Source organism: Diorhabda carinulata, chromosome 4, assembly GCF_026250575.1.
Source record: "Diorhabda carinulata isolate Delta chromosome 4, icDioCari1.1, whole genome shotgun sequence".
Lineage (NCBI taxonomy): Eukaryota > Metazoa > Arthropoda > Insecta > Coleoptera > Chrysomelidae > Diorhabda > Diorhabda carinulata.
The window spans coordinates 3,312,265-3,330,802 of record NC_079463.1 but is presented as its reverse complement, the minus strand read 5'-3'; the positions used below and the strand labels follow the sequence as shown (position 1 = coordinate 3,330,802).

Sequence of the window (18,538 nt, the reverse complement as noted above, 5' to 3'; positions counted from 1 at the left end):
ATTATTTTCTTTAAATACCACGGCAATTTCTTTATATTTATAGAATGTTGTAGCAGTTTTCACAGAATCAATTTCTATGGAGACTTTTTTGTTTTTTTTACATTTTAAAAACCGAATTATCGAGAAATCCGCTGTACATAAATAGGCGCTAGTTTATCAGCAACGAGTCAATGAATAATTGTATCATTGTGAACGAATCGATAATTAAGTGTAAGTGTATAAATAAATTAAGTAAGAAATACCTTGTGGGAGACTAGGTGACCTGGAAATAACAGAACTAGAAGCAGAATCGGAGAATTCCGAATTGGAAACGTCCGGTAAGTAGAGTGAATTGGTAGAAAGACTAAAAGTGGCTCTGGTAAATGATGGTTTTGATCCAGGAACATTTCTTTTCAAATACGTGGTTTCCACCTTCAACTCGTCCATTTTAACTGTCAAGAATCATATTTCCACCACGAACGGCGATATTTCGAACATGAAAAGCGATATTTCTGCCGATAATTTTTCATTGAAAATTGAAATTCACGCCGTAAATTGTACCCTCCGCATCCGCCAAATTCTAGATTCTATTAATAAAATAGAACAGAATCTGTTTCACGATTTACGTAATTAAACGAAGACGAAGAGAATGAGGTAAATAATATGATAAAATGAGAAAAAACTGACATTTGTTGAGAAGTAACCAACAAAAAAAGAAGAGAAGCAAAAATAAAGACTCAAGAAAATGTATTGACCATATAGAGGAAATAAAAGTGAATGGCGGTAATGAAAGTACTCAACCAGGAAAGAAGAAGTTTGTGGAATATGGTATGAACAAGACATTGAGTCTAAATCTCACGCCTAAAGGATGAAACTTCCTTATTTTGTTGGTTTATAATCGATGTTTTTTATTATTAATGACTTTTCAATCTTATTACCCGATACAGTGATGTTTGTCTTATATTACTGACATTGACAACTTCGTATATGTTTTACATTTTGATTTTCGGTGTTTCTGTTTACTGGTTATCGGAATTCCTAATATTTTTTTATTGTAGAATGATTTTCTGGCTTTTGAAACGCGAGTCGAGAAATATAATGTTTTTTGAGTTTCTCCTGTATTCTATTCGAAGTTTATACACTCGAGGATGCAAATGATTTTTATTACTTAAAGTTCTTTCAACTTCAAATTTTCGAATCTACAAATAAAATAAAGTCAAACAAAGAATGTTTTGTGAAGTTATTGCTTCCATTAAAATATCTTGTGAAAATTCTTTAGGGCTTATTGAAAAAAAACGCATATTTAATTGAAAAAATAAAAAACTCGAGCCGCCACTCTGTTTGGTACATTTTTATTTTTTACAATCGTAAATTTAGATTTTTATCTCTTGGTGTTTTTCTCGGCAATGTTCCGAAATTATTAATTGCCGACATCTGCAATTCGCATTCATATATATTTATATTGTCTGAATAGAGTTTTATTTTTCAAGTTCCCTGACCCTAATATGAATTTATCATCATTGAATCAATGCCAAATCAGATGCAACTTATTTTAATATAACGAATCAATAATAACAATAATCGCAATAACATATTATTAACGTTCAATAATGGAAAGTTTATAATATACTGAGTCTTTTCTACTTGGTTCATTCAGTATATTTACAGAATCAACATTTTCCTGAGATATATTTTACTCAATACAAATTTTTATAGGAATTACTGAGAATATGATTGGATTGGCATCTACAGCCTGAGTCGAAGCATTCTATGGAAAATAAATAACAAACCAAAGAAAAAATATATTTTATTTCGATGGAAAATGGGATATACAATAAATAAGTTTGGGCAATATGGGACTGTAACTAGTCGAAAACCGGTTTAAATCCACCAACGTGAAATGCTGATGTTTTTTTTGAATGGTTCGAACAAATGATAGATGTTCTTCAAAATTTAAAATAATTGCTCACAAGCAACTGTTTAAAAACATATTTACATTAACTAAATTCAAAAAATATCAATTTCCATCCCGGTTCTGTGAAAAAATAACTGTTATCTTTGTACGAAGAGAAATTTCAAAAATATTAAACTGCAGAAAATAGTCAAATTCCGGCGCTTAGATCTCCACCATATTATTGCTAATACAATCCAGTGAAGGGAGAAGTTTCAAGAAAAAATAATTCTGGAAAAAGGCAGTTAATTATACCATTAAAGAAGAAGAAAATATAGGGAAGTTGGACATTGTGAATGATTATTTGTTGCAACAGTTAATCTTTTGATTCCGAATATGATTTTGATATGTATGATATAATGTCGAAAATTTTTCAGATGTTTAAAAGTTATAAGCGGGTTGATCGGGTGAAAATTTAAGTGTACACCCTATATATCTATTATATTTACACAAATGTTATTTCATACGAAAATACTATTATTTTATTACTCGCTCATTCACAAAAATAGAATCCAACAGATTTGTGAGGATTAAGATGGGATTTCAGGAACTGTTGATGATATTCATACTGAACACTCTAAGTTATCGTCTTTAGTTACCTTCGTCAAACAGTATAATTGCGAGTGATGGTATAAACAGTGCATTTGGAGAGGTAGTGAAAGAATATTTCAAGACATGTTATTGTCCAGCACACTGCGTTGGTACTGCCTTCGAATAACAGAAAAAAAAACGAATTGTTTAAGAATTCTGCAGGGTTCCCAACTTCCCCCTAAATTTAGGGATTGTATTTGATATATAACATTGTAAAGAATAAGTTGCGATACAGAATATCGATTGATAAGTTACAAAATATGATTATGGTTGGATCCACGCTGCAACGTTCAAATGTTCAATTAATCTGTTGGACTCTGAGCAAAAATGAATTCTAGTTTTTAAACCTTTATTTTATATATATTTTTGGTTCTTAGAAATATTCATTTAAAAGGACTATTATATTTTAATTTCTTGCTTTTAAGTTTTTAGAAAACACATTTAAGACACATTGGTGCAGTTTGAATAAAAGGCCCGTATAGGCTTGATTTTATGACCTCAGGTACTTTAGTTGTTTCCTTATACCAAAAGTACAACCAAGCACTATGGTCTTTGTTCAAGAAAACATGTGTTTTTCTTAGTATAGATTCTAAAGTTGGACCTTGAAATGAAATATATTTTTAAATAGTTAGTCCGCGACTAAACTCTGTCCTGTGACGACTCTTTTCGCAAAGTGATTACAAAAATAAAAGATTCATAGTGAATCAATATACATATATATATGAAAATCAATCACCGAGTATTTATTTCAAGATAAAATATATAAATCCTATACATAACTTCCTATATAATCGATGTCAATATTTGTGATTTTAAAAAAATCAGAATCAGAAAAAGTCTTCGATAATTTCTGAATAAAGAATTTTAAAAAATTATGTTGTCGAAAGAAATTATTTATTGATTGTTTGAAATTTTTTATCTATTCAATATTTTATTATGTCTAATGTTAATTATTTAAAAATATTTAATCATTTATTTTCTAAATATTAAATGTTTTTCGGGAGGAATATTTAGTGATCGTGGGGATTTTTGATTAGAGCTTTAGGGAGATAAATTTTTAAGAGTTGGGAACACTGGGTGTTCGTCGTATGTACAGTTTTTATTTTGTTTGGTCATCAACACGTTGTCTCAACAAGCAGTTGTTTTGAGAGCTCTAAAAAAACTTCAATTCTTTTGGAATGAATAAACGTAATTTAGGGCATTTCCAAAGTATTTTTTTGTCCGTTCAGTTGATATGGGTGATTCCGTTCTAACTGTGATTTTTTGTATTCAAAATTTCAAGATTTCAAAATTTAACTTTTCTAACTTTTTTATGCATATTATTCATCTATTTTACTGTAAAAATAAAACTCTAAGAGGAATTTACTACAACTTCAAAGTATCACGAGCAAGACACAAATGTCGGATTTTGAGTTCCACGGTACTGACTCATTTATCCACGGTACTGACATGGTAACTTAAGATATTAAACAACAAGTGCATCAATTTAGAACATTAGAACATTAGAATTTATAAGGTAATTAGTTTAAATCATTTGTTATGACAAAAAAAATTAATAATTTATCGGTAAATTCTAGGAATGGACATGACACGGTACTGACATTCAAGTGATGTAGTATAAGTTTTCTTTAAGTGGCAAGTTATATTGTATAAAAATAATGTTTAAATATCTTAATAATTATTCAATTAACACAAAATTTTTATTAATTGATTATTAATTAATGACTAGTACAAAAAAACAATACAGGACATTGAATATCACAGTTAGAACGGAATCACCCATATTCTGTACACAGAGAAACAACTTCTCTTAAAATTTCAACAAGAATGATTTATATATAGAATTCGCGTGAAAGTTGTATGTAATTGTACAATTATTAGTTGATACTTTAGTTTATTTATAAGATGCTAGTACTAGAAATACGAAGATGTTTGTTTTTATTTGGTTTATTCCAGATTTGTTATTGAATTTTAGCAAAATGTCATAGCCTAATGACTATTTTTCATTTTTCCGGCCCTCGAAATATAGACTTATTGCTCTTTTACATTGTATTCGAGAAAAAAACTACTTTTTTTCAAGCAAAACATTAAATTCATCGTCATATTCGAGTAATTTGACTTTTCTTCCAATTCACTACTTTTGAAATTTGACATTTTTACCAAAAAAAAAAAATAACGAATGTAATCATCTTTCAATTTTCAATTTACGATAAATTATATGAACGAGTTTCACCCTGTAATGCGTACATAGAAAAGGATCCTTATTAAATATGATGCACCGAGAGAATCATCTCTTACACATGCGAAACACGTGTTCAAAGTAAAAATAAACCCTCAGCACGTGAATGGAGAGCCGCCGGCGTCGAGCGCAACGTTGCCACATCTCGACGGGAAACGAAGAACGAAACAAATATAATGACTTACCCTTTCCTCCTCGCGTATCATCTCTGCTATGCCTGGCTTGATCTCCATATCATCGACTGCCGAAGAAGTTGGTTGAGGTGGAAGCGGCAAAGTAAGTTGTAGTGGTTCGGCGGCGGCGGCGGCGGCGGCAGAAGCGGCGGACGACGCTGAAGGCGTCGGTAACGGAGTCGCGGCTGAAGGTGCCGGTGACATCTCCACTGATGGTGGAGGTTCCGGTACTTCAGCGCTCGCACTTTCAGCTGGGCTACTCAGGCTGCTTCGTTCACCTGATGGTCTGCGTCTTCTTTTTGCTCTAGAAACGTCACTTTCCAAATCCTGCGGCCTATTATCCCAATCTATCGGTGGTCTATTTATAGATGTTGTAGGCGATGGTTTGATCGAAGATGGTCTGGTGGTGAGTTCCCCTGCGGGAGCTACAACGTCTTGTTCGCCATTTACATCGGCGAGACCACGAATTTTTAATGATTCCGCTACTTTCAGTAGAGGACCAATCTGTTCTTGCGAAACATTAATTTCACCCTTGTACATAAATTCGACAGCGGCCTTCAATTCCGGCCATTTAATATCCCTCATTATAACGATGGGATGTTGACAGGGATTCTCGAAAAATAACGATTGGAAATAAGGGCTGCAAGCCGACAATACCATTTTGTGGGCTTTGACGGAATGTCCATCGCAGGCCAACGTAACATCCACAAACGATTCACTTTGAAGTAATTGATCGAAGACGTTGGTCAAGTTGGATTGATAATTGTTCCAACGAAGACAAAACTGCTGGGGAGAATTGGTTGTATGCTGCATTGTCACCTGGAAGTTTTAAAACACAGTTCACAATAAATACACGCACATCGCAGTCCTGAGAGCACACGAAACGTCCAAAAAGAGCGAGCAGAACAGAAAAAAAGAGCACGTGTGTGTATTTGTATACACACCGATAAAACGACGAAAATTCAACAACAACGGTCGACGTAAACAACGGCTGTTATCGCGACTACTGTAGCGGCAAAACTGACGATCGAGTATCCCAACTGACAGGAGGGTCTGGGCGGCCTCTGTCGCGCACGCCTTACCCCCACCGAAGCGCAAGACCGCCCTCACCCCACCCATCCACCCACAATACCTCGTGGCCACCGTGCGGCAATCTCCGCCGCGGTACCCTAATTACAGGCAAAACACATTCGACACCTGAACCCCTGCCACAATCTAGGCTCGTTACTTTTACTTACTTACCACACGTTAAAATATTATTGCGGCCATTACTACTTAAAAACAATTTCGATTATTGGTAACGAACGTTTTGTCCTCGACTATTAGTCTATTACATTAATTAATATTTCTGCTTGTCACTTTTATTTAAACGCGAGATCATGATTAAGCTACAAAAACAATTGTTTAAAAAGGTCGATACGTCAAAATCACGCAATCATGACAATAAGAAAAATAATTATCTAACGACCTAATAAAAATTTTTTTTTGCTGTCGTTTTCGTTTGAACCAATTTTCGTTGCTTCTAAGACAAATAATTATAAATATCTTTAATTTCTTATTTCTGAGACCTTTTGATATGTTTATGTTTCTAAATGTTCCTTATTTTAGGTCCCTTCTAAAAATTGACGTTTTCTTTCGGTCTTTATCAAAATATGATATTGACAATGACAATTTTTATCTATATTTTGAAAATTATTAAAAAAATCAACATGCTACATGCGCGACGTCCGAGAACAAATTTTACCGATGGGAACGTCAGCGTTGTTGAAAAAATCATTTTGGGAGACAGAAGCGATATGGCTGAAGAATTGGGCATCGGCGTAGGGGTAGTATTGAGCAAATAATTTATGATTAGCAACCGCAAAATTTCAACCAAATGGATGCCAAGATTCCTGAATTTTAAGCAGAAATTCACACGCTGGGAAGTTTGCATTTATTGGAATATTCACCACAGACGAGACCTGGGTACACCAGTATATTCCGGAGTGTAAACGCGCGTCTATGGGGTAGAGGAATGAAGACCAAGGCGCGCCAAATAAAGTTACAAAAGTCATAATTTAAAGTTGAGAATTGGTACAAGAATTCAAATAATATTGGTAAGCATTAAACAATAGTCGATAAGGACACGCTTTTGAATATCGAGATTCACACTACCTAAAAAACAGCGAAATAAGAAAGCTTCTAAAATAAAATTAAGCCACACGATCCACACGATGCTTCGAATACTTCATAAATTGATAGTTCAGACCCGATTCAAAAAAGGAATTTATCAACTTGAAAAGCATGCTGTACTATCGAATCCAAATGATGATGAATTTAGTCACTACTACGAAATCAAAGAAGAAAAAACAGTCGGTGATGGCAACGTATTGATCTGGAGCAACAGATCATGCATTTTTACAGTTAAATTTTGAAGTAGTAACTTGGCACAGGGCATTATTACTAAACCATCAGCTGTGGGTATGTTTTCAGCGTAATTATCCTCCATTTTGTTAATTATTCCCAACATACTACTCAGCAAACCAGGTTTTGAATCAACCTAATTCGATTTAAATATTTGCCACACCGTGTAGTATATCAATTTACCTAATCAACTATCCTATCTAGTTAAATCAAACGTTCGAGTAAACTTTGGAGCTAATCTTCTCATCTAATATTGCCCGCTTTAGAAGAATTCTATTTAGTTATCTCTTGTTAAAAACTTGGATAGTGCGCGCCCGGCGCGCCCGCCAAAAATTATAATTTATATTTGTAAACACAAAGTGTTAAACAGACATTCTAGTCAAGTGACGTACAGTAAATAAGCGACTCTAATCTGTAAAACTTTTCGTTAACTATTATTAATCCGATCATGATCTGAAAGATTGAAAACTAATCCCGATCACGTTCATTGTTGTTCGGAAACTGATCGAGTTAATCGGATCGTAATCATATGATATGATCCTTTCTACCCCGCTAGACCAGCGGTTAATTGCGATCAGCTAATTGGTTGTGGGTAATTCTCGCGAAATCTCCAAATTACCTATCAATAAATTAAGGAAAAATATTTAAATTAGTTAAATTTTATTTGCCCTAAAATTTCCGTCGAAAATTGAACGCGACGTTCGGGAACTGTGATCTAAAACTGATTCTGAGTTAGGATCCGCAATCAGCTGATATGTGATCTATCTAAATCCAGATTATAGTTTCCGAAAAGTCCTTGAGTGAGGCAGGATAAGGAGGAGATTAGAAGCAGCTATTGGCAGAAGAGGAGAATCCGCCAAACATGGATGTATTAATAAAAGTTTGATTCCACAGAAGACAATAATTGATGAAAATAAAAGACTATCGAATAATATGGGCCTAGATGACCTCTTTGTATGACGATTTATTGAATAATAAAACACTTTTTCCGAAGATACTGTCTGTCAAAATCAATTCAGCGATACATCTACTTATTAAAATGATAATTTATCACTACAATCACTCGATCAAGTTCCATTAACAACTAAAATGAGTTTTTGTTTCTAGCTGTTACATTGGAACAGATTAAGCCTCCTAAATCACCAAATCTGCAGCTGTGGGTATATTTTCAGCGTAATTATCCTCCATTTTGTTAATTATTCCCAGCATACTACACGGCAATCCAGGTTTTGAATCAAACTAATTCGATTTAAATATTTGCCACACCGTGTTGTAGATCAATTTAACTAGTTTTTGGTTCTAACTGTTACATTGGAACAGATTAAGCCTCCTAAATCACTAAATTTGCAGCTGTGGGTATATTTTCAGCGTAATTATCCTCCATTTTGTTAATTATTTCCAGCATACTACATAGCAATCCAGGGTTTGAATCAAACTAATTCGATTTAAATATTTGCCACACCGTGTTGTAGATCAATTTAACTAGTTTTTGGTTCTAACTGTTACATTGGAACCGATTAAGCCTCCTAAATCACCAAATCTGAATCTGATCAACAGATAAAATGTTTTAGTGGGTTTTTACAGTTAAATTTTGAAGTAATAACTTGGCGCAGGACATTACTACTAAACCAGCAGCTGTGGGTATATTTTCAGCGTAATTATCCTCCATTTTGTTAATTATTTCCAGCATACTACACAGTAATCCAGGTTTTGAATCAAACTAATTCGATTTAAATATTTGCCACACCGTGTAGTAGATCAATTTAACTAGCTTTTGGTTCTAACTGTTACATTGGAACCGATTAAGCCTTCTAAATCACCAAATCTGAATCTGATCAACAGATAAAATGTTTTAGTGGGTTTTTACAGTTAAATTTTGAAGTAATAACTTGGCGCAGGACATTACTACTAAACCAGCAGCTGTGGGTATATTTTCAGCGTAATTATCCTCCATTTTGTTAATTATTTCCAGCATACTACACAGTAATCCAGGTTTTCAATCAAACTAATTCGATTTAAATATTTGCCACACCGTGTAGTAGATCAATTTAACTAGTTTTTGGTTCTAACTGTTACATTGGAATTCTTTGTGATCCTGTTTACATTGATTTGATACTCAAAGATAAAGTTGTCTGACAGACGGTCACTTGTCTGCAGAGACTGTATTTAACAAAAGCAAATCGTCGTTTGTCTTTATGGACTATCTTTTACGGAAACAAACGACAGAAACCTGTTTTTTTCGGCTATTTGGTGGTAATCTTTGGCACCGTCCAACTTTCAGTGAACAAGTGTTTGGTTCGCTATAAATTTTATTATTAATAGAGGCAGATGAATCGAGAATACCATAGAACTTTGAGATAAGTGACATCCTAGAAAACCAAGGCATTGTTTGTATCATCGGAGCTCAAACAATAATTCAATGTAAGTAAGTTGGAATGTTAAAGTATACAATAGGGAGGCCACAAACGAGGCGGTTGAATAGGATCACGGATCCAAATCAAGGGACAGAATGTTATGGAGGTTCTTTATTGAGAATGCCAACACCTACACGGGGCTGTAGTGCCACGTGGTAAGGTAGTGCACATGATTTTGACCAATAACTTTGTGTTTAGCTAAATCAGGAAAAAATGTAAAATATAATGTAAGGAATATAATGAATATTTCAAAAAATCTTCAATGTTTATGCAAAAAACTAAAAGAAAACTTCTTCAAATTACATATTTAACCCAATAACAATTTTCGGAATTGCTATGTAGGAAAAACTGACAAAAACTTGGGTTGGTTATTTATTTAATTAAACCTTACATGACTGGAAGAAAGTCATTTCGTTATTTCGTAGCTATTGACTAATTCTGCACTGTATCTTCACTCAAACAACGGTATCGAACCTCAAAAACTTCGTTTACAAGAACGGTTTCAATAAACTCCTTAATCCAGCCACAACGCACAACTATTTTGAAAAAATATAATATACAATGAGAAATACCCGCAGGGAAGGGAAACGCGGACTTGTAACTGTTCCTTGCAAAGTTCTTCGGTAGACGATTGCCAACTCGAACCTCACTACAAGCAATAATAATGTCCTTGACTCGAATATAGGGTTGCCTATAAGTAGGATCCAAAATGTACATTCATCTGATGACTTTTCGAGTTGCACATATAAAGGAAACAGAGTGAAACTTTGGAGAAAGTCCTTATCAAAAAGAAACCGTCATTTGTCTTTAGAGACTATATCTTTGGTTTTGGCTGCAATTAAATTTGGAGACACAATATCTTCAAGTTTAAAGGGCAAAAGGGTCGTATGAATTTGAGTAGCGGAGTATAAAAGGCGTTACTAATATGTGAATAGTATATATCGGGCATGTATGAGTGTTTCGTTGATATAGGGCGTTCAAGGAGATCTGTAGAAGCAAGAAGACTAAGCGCAAGGAGGGAGACCATCAGTCGAGGTGCACACTTACACAAACAAGCAGAATGTACCCACCCTAATACACCAAGATCGTCAATTAATGGTTCGAATTAAATACAAAACGCGCAAACTTTCCGGTAGATTTTACCACAAGAAAGTTTTGTGTATAAATAGTTCATTTATTTCAGAAAGAATGTATAGAACAGACAGGATCCTACGTTAGTAAATCACATTATAACAAGGTGATACAAGATATGACCCCGAAACGAAGCTCCAGAATCAATAGTGATTATCTTCAAATGATCCAAGACCAAAAGTTGATCATCGTGGTTTAAATTTACCAATGAATGATTCTGACTATTATGCTTGCTATTGAATAGTTCAACTTGCACAAAATTCCATTTTTGTGAATCTGTAGAATTAGTGGAAGCCACCGCAGTCGCCTGGGTGTTCTTACAAAAACATGAGGAAACATATCAACAGGGTATTGAAACTATGGTATCTTAGAACATTCTAGTCTATGAAATATCTGCCCGTGATAATTTCAAGCGGATTAAAAAATGTCTTTACGAACAATCTCTATAAATTATTGATTCAGCGTCAAATTATGAAATCAGATTGGATTTAATATCAGCTTTCAAAGTTTTCTCCTTTAATAAACTATAAGGTAATAAATTTGGCAAATGTTAGCTAAAAACGCAACCCCAACCGAGGTGGAAGTAAAATGTAGAGATAACCCGGAATTACTTGAAGTCAAGTACTAGGTAAATGTATATTTTATCGAGCAAAGCAATCTAGCAAATTCAATTTGTTCAGGATTAGTTTTAGATAGAGCAAGTAGCATTTGGTATTAGTTTCAAGATTTACAGGCATCGGTAATTTTAGCATTGTATGAAGAGAAATAGTTTTCGATACGTCTGAAGACATATTTCAACGAATTATCTAATAAATTATTCCTCTAAATACTATTTTATAATATACGAGATGATTTAATAATTTTCTATAGAAATAAACAATTAACTAGAAAGAATATTCGAAATACTGAGTCTATATTCATCAAAGAAATGCTTTCTTAATTATTTGTATAACGAAAACGAATTCAACAGCTTCGAATATTATTGGAAATTGCTGTACTTTTACGAACAAAGTGTATTTATCTTTTGGATTACTCGGTACCTTATTGTTTGCTATTTTTGACGACAAACCTTATTTAAGATTTGCCAAAAACAGAAAGAAATGTAAATTTATTTTTTCGCGAGCGATATATTTTACAAAACAATATGGCAACAGTGTCACCATATGAGTCATAAAGTCTGCAACGGCGTGCCCTAGGCTTGTGCTGGACTGTAAGAAAAATTGGAATCGACAAATCCACCAATGAGCCTACTTGCAAGACAACGTCTGCATAGATGTATAAATACCTGTCATGAGACATTTTCCCGCTTGAAATTTCATGAATTTACTACACTTTTATGATGATATTACAAGTATAATGAAACCAAGTTATTTTTTAAGTATAGTAACATTATGAATATATCTACTTATTGTAATCATTCACCCAATAAAAATATAGTATCTACTCATTTGTATACATTTTTATTACTTATTTTTCATATTCATGCAACGATGTCAGACTTAAAACAAAAATAAATCGGAAATATAAAACAGTGAGGTTATATTGAAAATAACGATCATAAATAAAATATAGAAATTGAACTTATCTTTGAATTATAAACAGAAATTGTTTTTGGAGTTATCTGTGATAATCTAAACGAAAAATATTTTCAAAAACTACCCATTTCGTAACGATATAAAACATAAAAAATTTATCTTAATGTTATTTAATAACGTAACGCATGTTATAAAATCACGCCATCACCCATCTCGTTTATAACATTATACTAGAGTTATCGCCACTGTCCGATGTTTGCGCACGCAGCGACGCTAGGAGCCAAGACGCCACACGAACTCAACAGGCTCATGCCGTACCGCCGAGTCTTAGGTAGAAATGGCAAATACAACTCACAAAAACAACATAAACTTACTAAATACTCACCTAGTTTTATATAGTATTCACAAAACACTAAATATAATTTGATATTTAACAATTTTTTTTTATTTATTCACTCTGTTTACGAAATTATTTGACGAAACATGACAGATTATCAACGAGACGTGCTGTTACTATATGATAGAGAGACGGTTTCAGGCGGTGTTGCCAGTTGTAGGATTTAAATCAAAGGTGGTTATTACATTGAATTTTCTAAACAAGATTTTTTTATTCATTAATCGCATTTATGCGGAAATAGTTGAAATTAAATTTAATAATTGAGTTTGCGAATATTTTACTGGGCCGAGTATTATAGAAATACAAATATAAATTTTTGTGGACAAAGTACTCAATGACATATATTCTAAAAGAGGTAATAAAGAATGAAATTAGCACTTTTTACAAAATGTAGTTATAACGAATTTATTAACACAAATAAAATGAACAACTTCTAAAAAAAGTATAATCGAGAAAAAAATAGATACGAAAGTATATATGCTAATTGATTTATTTTAACTTTCAAACATATATAATTTTTAAAAATCACTGTATATATTACAACAATTACATACAGATTATGAAAGAATAGCTAAGGGCATTTCATATAATAGAATACAGATGATAAATTATAAAAAACTATGCTGCTGCAATAAGCTAATTTTCATTGTCGTATAATGTTGAAAAACATTTTTTAATAGTATCACGTGACAAAATATAAAGATTTTACTGATTCTGTAAATTGAAAATATTGGTGATAATTCAATGCAGTCAAGTTGAGTATATAATAGAAAACTAGGCAACGCTGCACCCGTCGGAATCTTGCTCGTCGGTACGCCCGAAGCGTCTCGACAGCGATCGTCGACAACAAGTGGTCGTTCATGCTAAGGCGTCTTCTTTGTTGTATTTGGCTCAGCGTAGTTCTTTGATTGATTCAAGTATGAGACGTATTTCATAATATGAGTTTCAAAAATTTATTAATTATGTACTTCCTGTATCACTTGAACTACATATTAATATATTCATAATATAACGACTTAGAAATTCAACATTATAGGTATGATGTCTTAGATACGAAAGAATAGTAAATAATAATGCAGAAATTAGATGAATGGAGAAAAAGAATAGGACGTTGGTAGGTCTTCGGACTTTGCTGGATCCCACATTATTGGAAATACGTGGCACCAAACTTGCTCAAATATTGATGAAAAACGTATGTATGTTTATAAAATCGCCCACGCCTTAATTATAGGAGCATTGAACTGAATTTCTAGATAGATGTTTGTGAAGGTGAGAGGTATCTAGAAAAAATTCGGGACTTTGCTAGATGCCACAGTATTGGAAATACGTGGCACCAAACTTGCTCAAATATTGATGAAAAACATATGAATGGTTACAAAATCAGCCACGCCAAATTTATAGGAGCATTGAGCTGAATTTCTAGATAGATGTTTGTAAAGGTCAGATGTACCTGGAAAAAATTCGGGACTTTGGTAGATGCCGCAGTATTGGAAATACGTGGCACCAAACTTGTTTCGTATCCAAAATTATTGATAAGAAAATATGTTTTTTTATTCAAAATCTAGCTGGAAAATTTAAAATACACAATGTGTCTCATATGTAAAAGTTCCTGTGCCTCAATTTAAACTTATTATTTTCAATAAACTTTCATTGTTTTTATTATTAACATCACATTAAAATATTTTATTTGAAAATTTAGAATCCCGTTAGAATAAAAAAAAATTATTGACCGCTTGTAAGAAATTCTATCTTGTCGATATACAACGTAATACTGTTATGTCAGCAAATCTTGAAACCAACATGGACATATGGTATTTAGCTTTGGGGATGCGCCGGGTCAAAGTAACTTACTCATAATACAGACTTCAGAGCAAAGTATTAATGAATATATTCAACGATCCTCAGTGGCGGCACTACACGTGGACGTCAGCGATATCTAGTTTGTGAAACCTCTTTTATTTCCCAGTAAAAAACACTCAAAATGACAAACTTGTAGCCTCACTGATTTATTTCATGATTGGTCATCTTCAACTGAGAGAACGCTTAGTGCAGATTATTTGTGTTGACTCATTGTGTATTTCAAGAAGGGTTCAATCTGTTTTAACTTTGAGAAGCTTCTTTCAGTGGAAACTGTACTGACTGGAACTGTGAGCAAGGTTTTTCGAGTGCGTTTTTCTCTAGAAAAACCTAGACTAGGCCATGTTTTTGACGAACTACCGTTCATCGGTAGTCGCGAACCTAACGTTGCCACTGCAGACATTCAGCGAGGTTAAAAAATGAACAGAATGTTACCAAATGAGGAAAAAGTCATGTGGATGTTGAAGATATTCAGCTCCAGAACAACAACGACTTAGTAAGAAGAAATCCTTTGAGTTAGTGTCAAAAAAAGAGTATAATGCTAGAAGGAAATCAGAACTGGTGAGTAGAATTTACTGATTAAAGGAAAATAAATAGCGGCGATAGGAAAAAGATCGAAAAGATGATGAATATGAAAATTTTGCTGGTGAAAATGTTTATATTCTGATTTTAAGATCATAAGATCAAGTCACTCCACGGTATAAAGAATCCCATGTCTTATTTTGAGTATTAATATGGGAATGACATAACCTTAAAGCTCGAATTATTTTTACTTGTGTATTATTTAGAGAAATGTCGTTATTGAACAATTTTACTGACGATACTTCATCGTCTAATTTGTTTCGCAAACTTTTATTATAATCTTAAAAACTTTCCTTATTTCAATTTTATGAAAGAGACCTACTTTCCCTATTTCATACTACATTGATATTATGTTTCATCATAAAGTTTTAAGAACGACACGGGGGAGTGTTACAAAATGTAATGTTTCAGTATTTTTCATGATTTTTCAGGTAAATATTTGCCGTCACGTAAAAAATTAGGAAACTCCTTTGGTATAAGCATCTGTATCAAAATTTAATATTTTAACCGAAGATGTTGACTTTTTGATTCTAATTAAAAACACTTGATCATACATATAATTATTTCATGTACAAATAATTGTCTTAATTTATGTATGAGCCTCACAAACCATAGAGATAAATTATACTATACTTAACTGGATTGCCACTTCACCCTTTGACCACCTTAGTACTTATTAAGATCGATTCGATCAGTATAGAAACAAGATCATTTTTTAAACAATAATTCATTGCACAAAAATGATTATACGTGACAAGACATGTCAAAAATAATCCAATTATTAAGCTCTAATTCAATTAAAAAGTTAATTCGTGAAGATTTGCAACTCCTTTGAAATTTTATACAACTTGGGGGCAAATCTGATGATTTTTAAGGTCAATCGATCACGTGAAGAATTTTATTTCATTATTAACAGTCTTCTACAAATAATTTCGAACGAGGATTTTTCTTGTCCCTTCTACCTTCTGTATCCAATGTTTCAATTTTTTACTATATTCCTGCATATCTTTTCATCCCCTATTTGCTTATTTCTATATTTATTTAAGTCTAATTCCTCTCTGAAGATTGGTCCATATCATTTCCTTTCATTCCATTTCAATTTTGTTTCATTTGGCCTCCTCCTTCTTCCTCAATGTCCAATTTTATCTAAAGATCGAGAATAACAGGTTAAACCCTATTACATTCGAGTTGCTCGAGAGGTGTTTGCAATAAAAGGATGGCTGTTGATCTTGAATTTCTGTAGAAGTTCTTTGGTATCTGATTCCACAAGCTTGCACTCCTCCAAAAGAAGGATTTTTGTTCTCATCGGGATTATGTTGGATAACTTAGATAAACATCTGACGTGGTAGTGTAGATAAAACAGAGTCAACTCAGGAACATTTTTTCTATGTCCTAAGCTATGGAGGATTCGGATGAAGTCAGCTCTATAGAGTCCAGCATCCTCAGGATATGTTTGAGAACCAAGATGTGCGAGCAATACTCCAAAGATGAACGAATCTGGGCTATGTAGAGCATTAGAGTTTCTTGATGTTTCTTGAAGTTTTAGTGAAGCTGCCTCAGCTAATTTGCGATGATGTACCAAATTGGCAATTACAGTTCCAATCTTCTTTGCAACAATAGCAGCCTGGGTCTTTTCTGCGTTGAAATGAATCAAATTACTTCACTTCTAAGTAAATATCTTTATGTCCATAGGTGGTTTTGTTGTCTTGTGTAGTACAGTCTTGTTGATTAATTCTTCCTATTTCTGCAAATATCTTCATTACCTCTTTTATATAGTTTATATGTATATTCTATTCTTCCCAGTGTTTCGTTTTTGAATTTGATTACAATTTATTACAATTCAAAAATAATCAAAAATGTATCAACACAGAAATGCCCCTCTTGATATGAGAATCAACTCAATTCACTAATTTTTAAAGAAATTCTCTTTGGGACACTGTGTAAGGAAAATTTGCCAAATTACGAGACTAAAAAAGATGAGAAACTAAACTAAAATCCGTTTTTCAAACTAACTAACAAATTACATTCACTGCAGTATTTTCTGATTTCCGATAAGCTATAAATAATGAGGTTGCATTTTCCGACTGGTTCTCATTTGGCAAGGGCCCTTCAAAATTAGACTGAAACAGAATAAGAGACCGAGAGAAATACATATCTGAGTTATTGCATTTGTAATTTAGCATTTAGTGAAACCAGGGCATTTTCAGTTTTTATTTATCTTAGAGCGGCTGGCTATTAGGATCGAAATTACGTACGGGGAATTGAAAAGAGAATGTTCGATAAACAAAAAATTTTATTCCATTATTTATAGTGATACAACCAATAGTTTGTAAGCATGGAAAGATGGAAAAAGAACTAAACCATATAGAGCTCTGTAATTTCTCTCAAAATCAAGGTATCGAAATAAGTACAGAAAGGAAGTAAACATTCTTTTCTACAAAGGGTGTTCTAAATAAAAATTTATTTCCCATTCACTAGATTATGAGCGTTTTCGTAGTGAGATTGTGGCAAAATTAAACAACAAGTGTACTAACTCTAATATATTTCCGGGCTTTCCAATACTTCATCGTCTAGGAGTTAATTATTTAATAATTGCGGTGTAGCATATATTCAAATTTATTTTAAAGAAAGCAACATATTTTTTATTGCATTTAGTTATGTCATTTAATAATTAATCATAATTGTGCACCAATATTCAGTATTTCGATATCAAGAGACAAATTTTTATCTATACCTCGTACGTATTCAGCCGGCCATTAGTTTCAAAATTAAAATATACATCACTTGCGAATACTCGAAACAATAACAAACGGCGTTGCGTTTCTTACAATATTAAACTATAAAATTTATGATGGGTTATAAAGAATGGGGCTACATTCGCCATTAGCACGGAAACTTTCTTTTTTATTGCTGCCCACAGTGTTGAATGTTAGACATTTTGATTTTTCTGGGTGTAAATTACAACTAATTTCTTCCTTTCCAGAAAGTCCTAAATTATCCACTTTTTGGTTAAAGTATATATAGCGTAGTTACGAAAATTATAATATCCAACATTCAAAACAAAATGATTCACTTTACCATTAATAAATAATTTTTGAAGGTAATTCTATTATTCTATCGATCAAAAATTTCGTATTATAATGCGATTGCTGGTGAAGTCCCTAACCGGTTATATCTGCCCAGAGGTGTGTGCAGAATTGTCATTTGTTCATTTGTATATTGGTTTCCATGTAGCTGGTATTCCTTTAGCTTGCTCAAGGATCATCTTCTTAAGAAGCGTGCTTTA

At 33.0% G+C, this 18,538-nt stretch overlaps 1 protein-coding gene across 4 annotated transcripts in view; it reads right to left on the bottom strand.

Moving 5' to 3' along the window:
- The window catches only part of LOC130892203 (protein bric-a-brac 1-like), a 354,873-nt gene extending 341,927 nt beyond the window's left edge, over nt 1-12,946 (bottom strand). For 2 of the 4 annotated variants that reach the window (XM_057797431.1, XM_057797434.1), the window contains exons 1-2: nt 12,802-12,946; nt 4,946-5,752 (exon numbers count right to left, since the gene is read on the bottom strand). In XM_057797431.1, the coding sequence (XP_057653414.1) occupies nt 4,946-5,746 (801 nt within the window). In that variant the 5' untranslated portion in view covers nt 5,747-5,752; nt 12,802-12,946. Of the gene's footprint in view, nt 1-4,945; nt 5,956-12,801 lie in introns of those variants that run through there. The other 2 variants (XM_057797435.1, XM_057797432.1) reach the window with 2 other exon arrangements.
- Nucleotides 12,947-18,538: the final 5,592 nt, after the last annotated feature.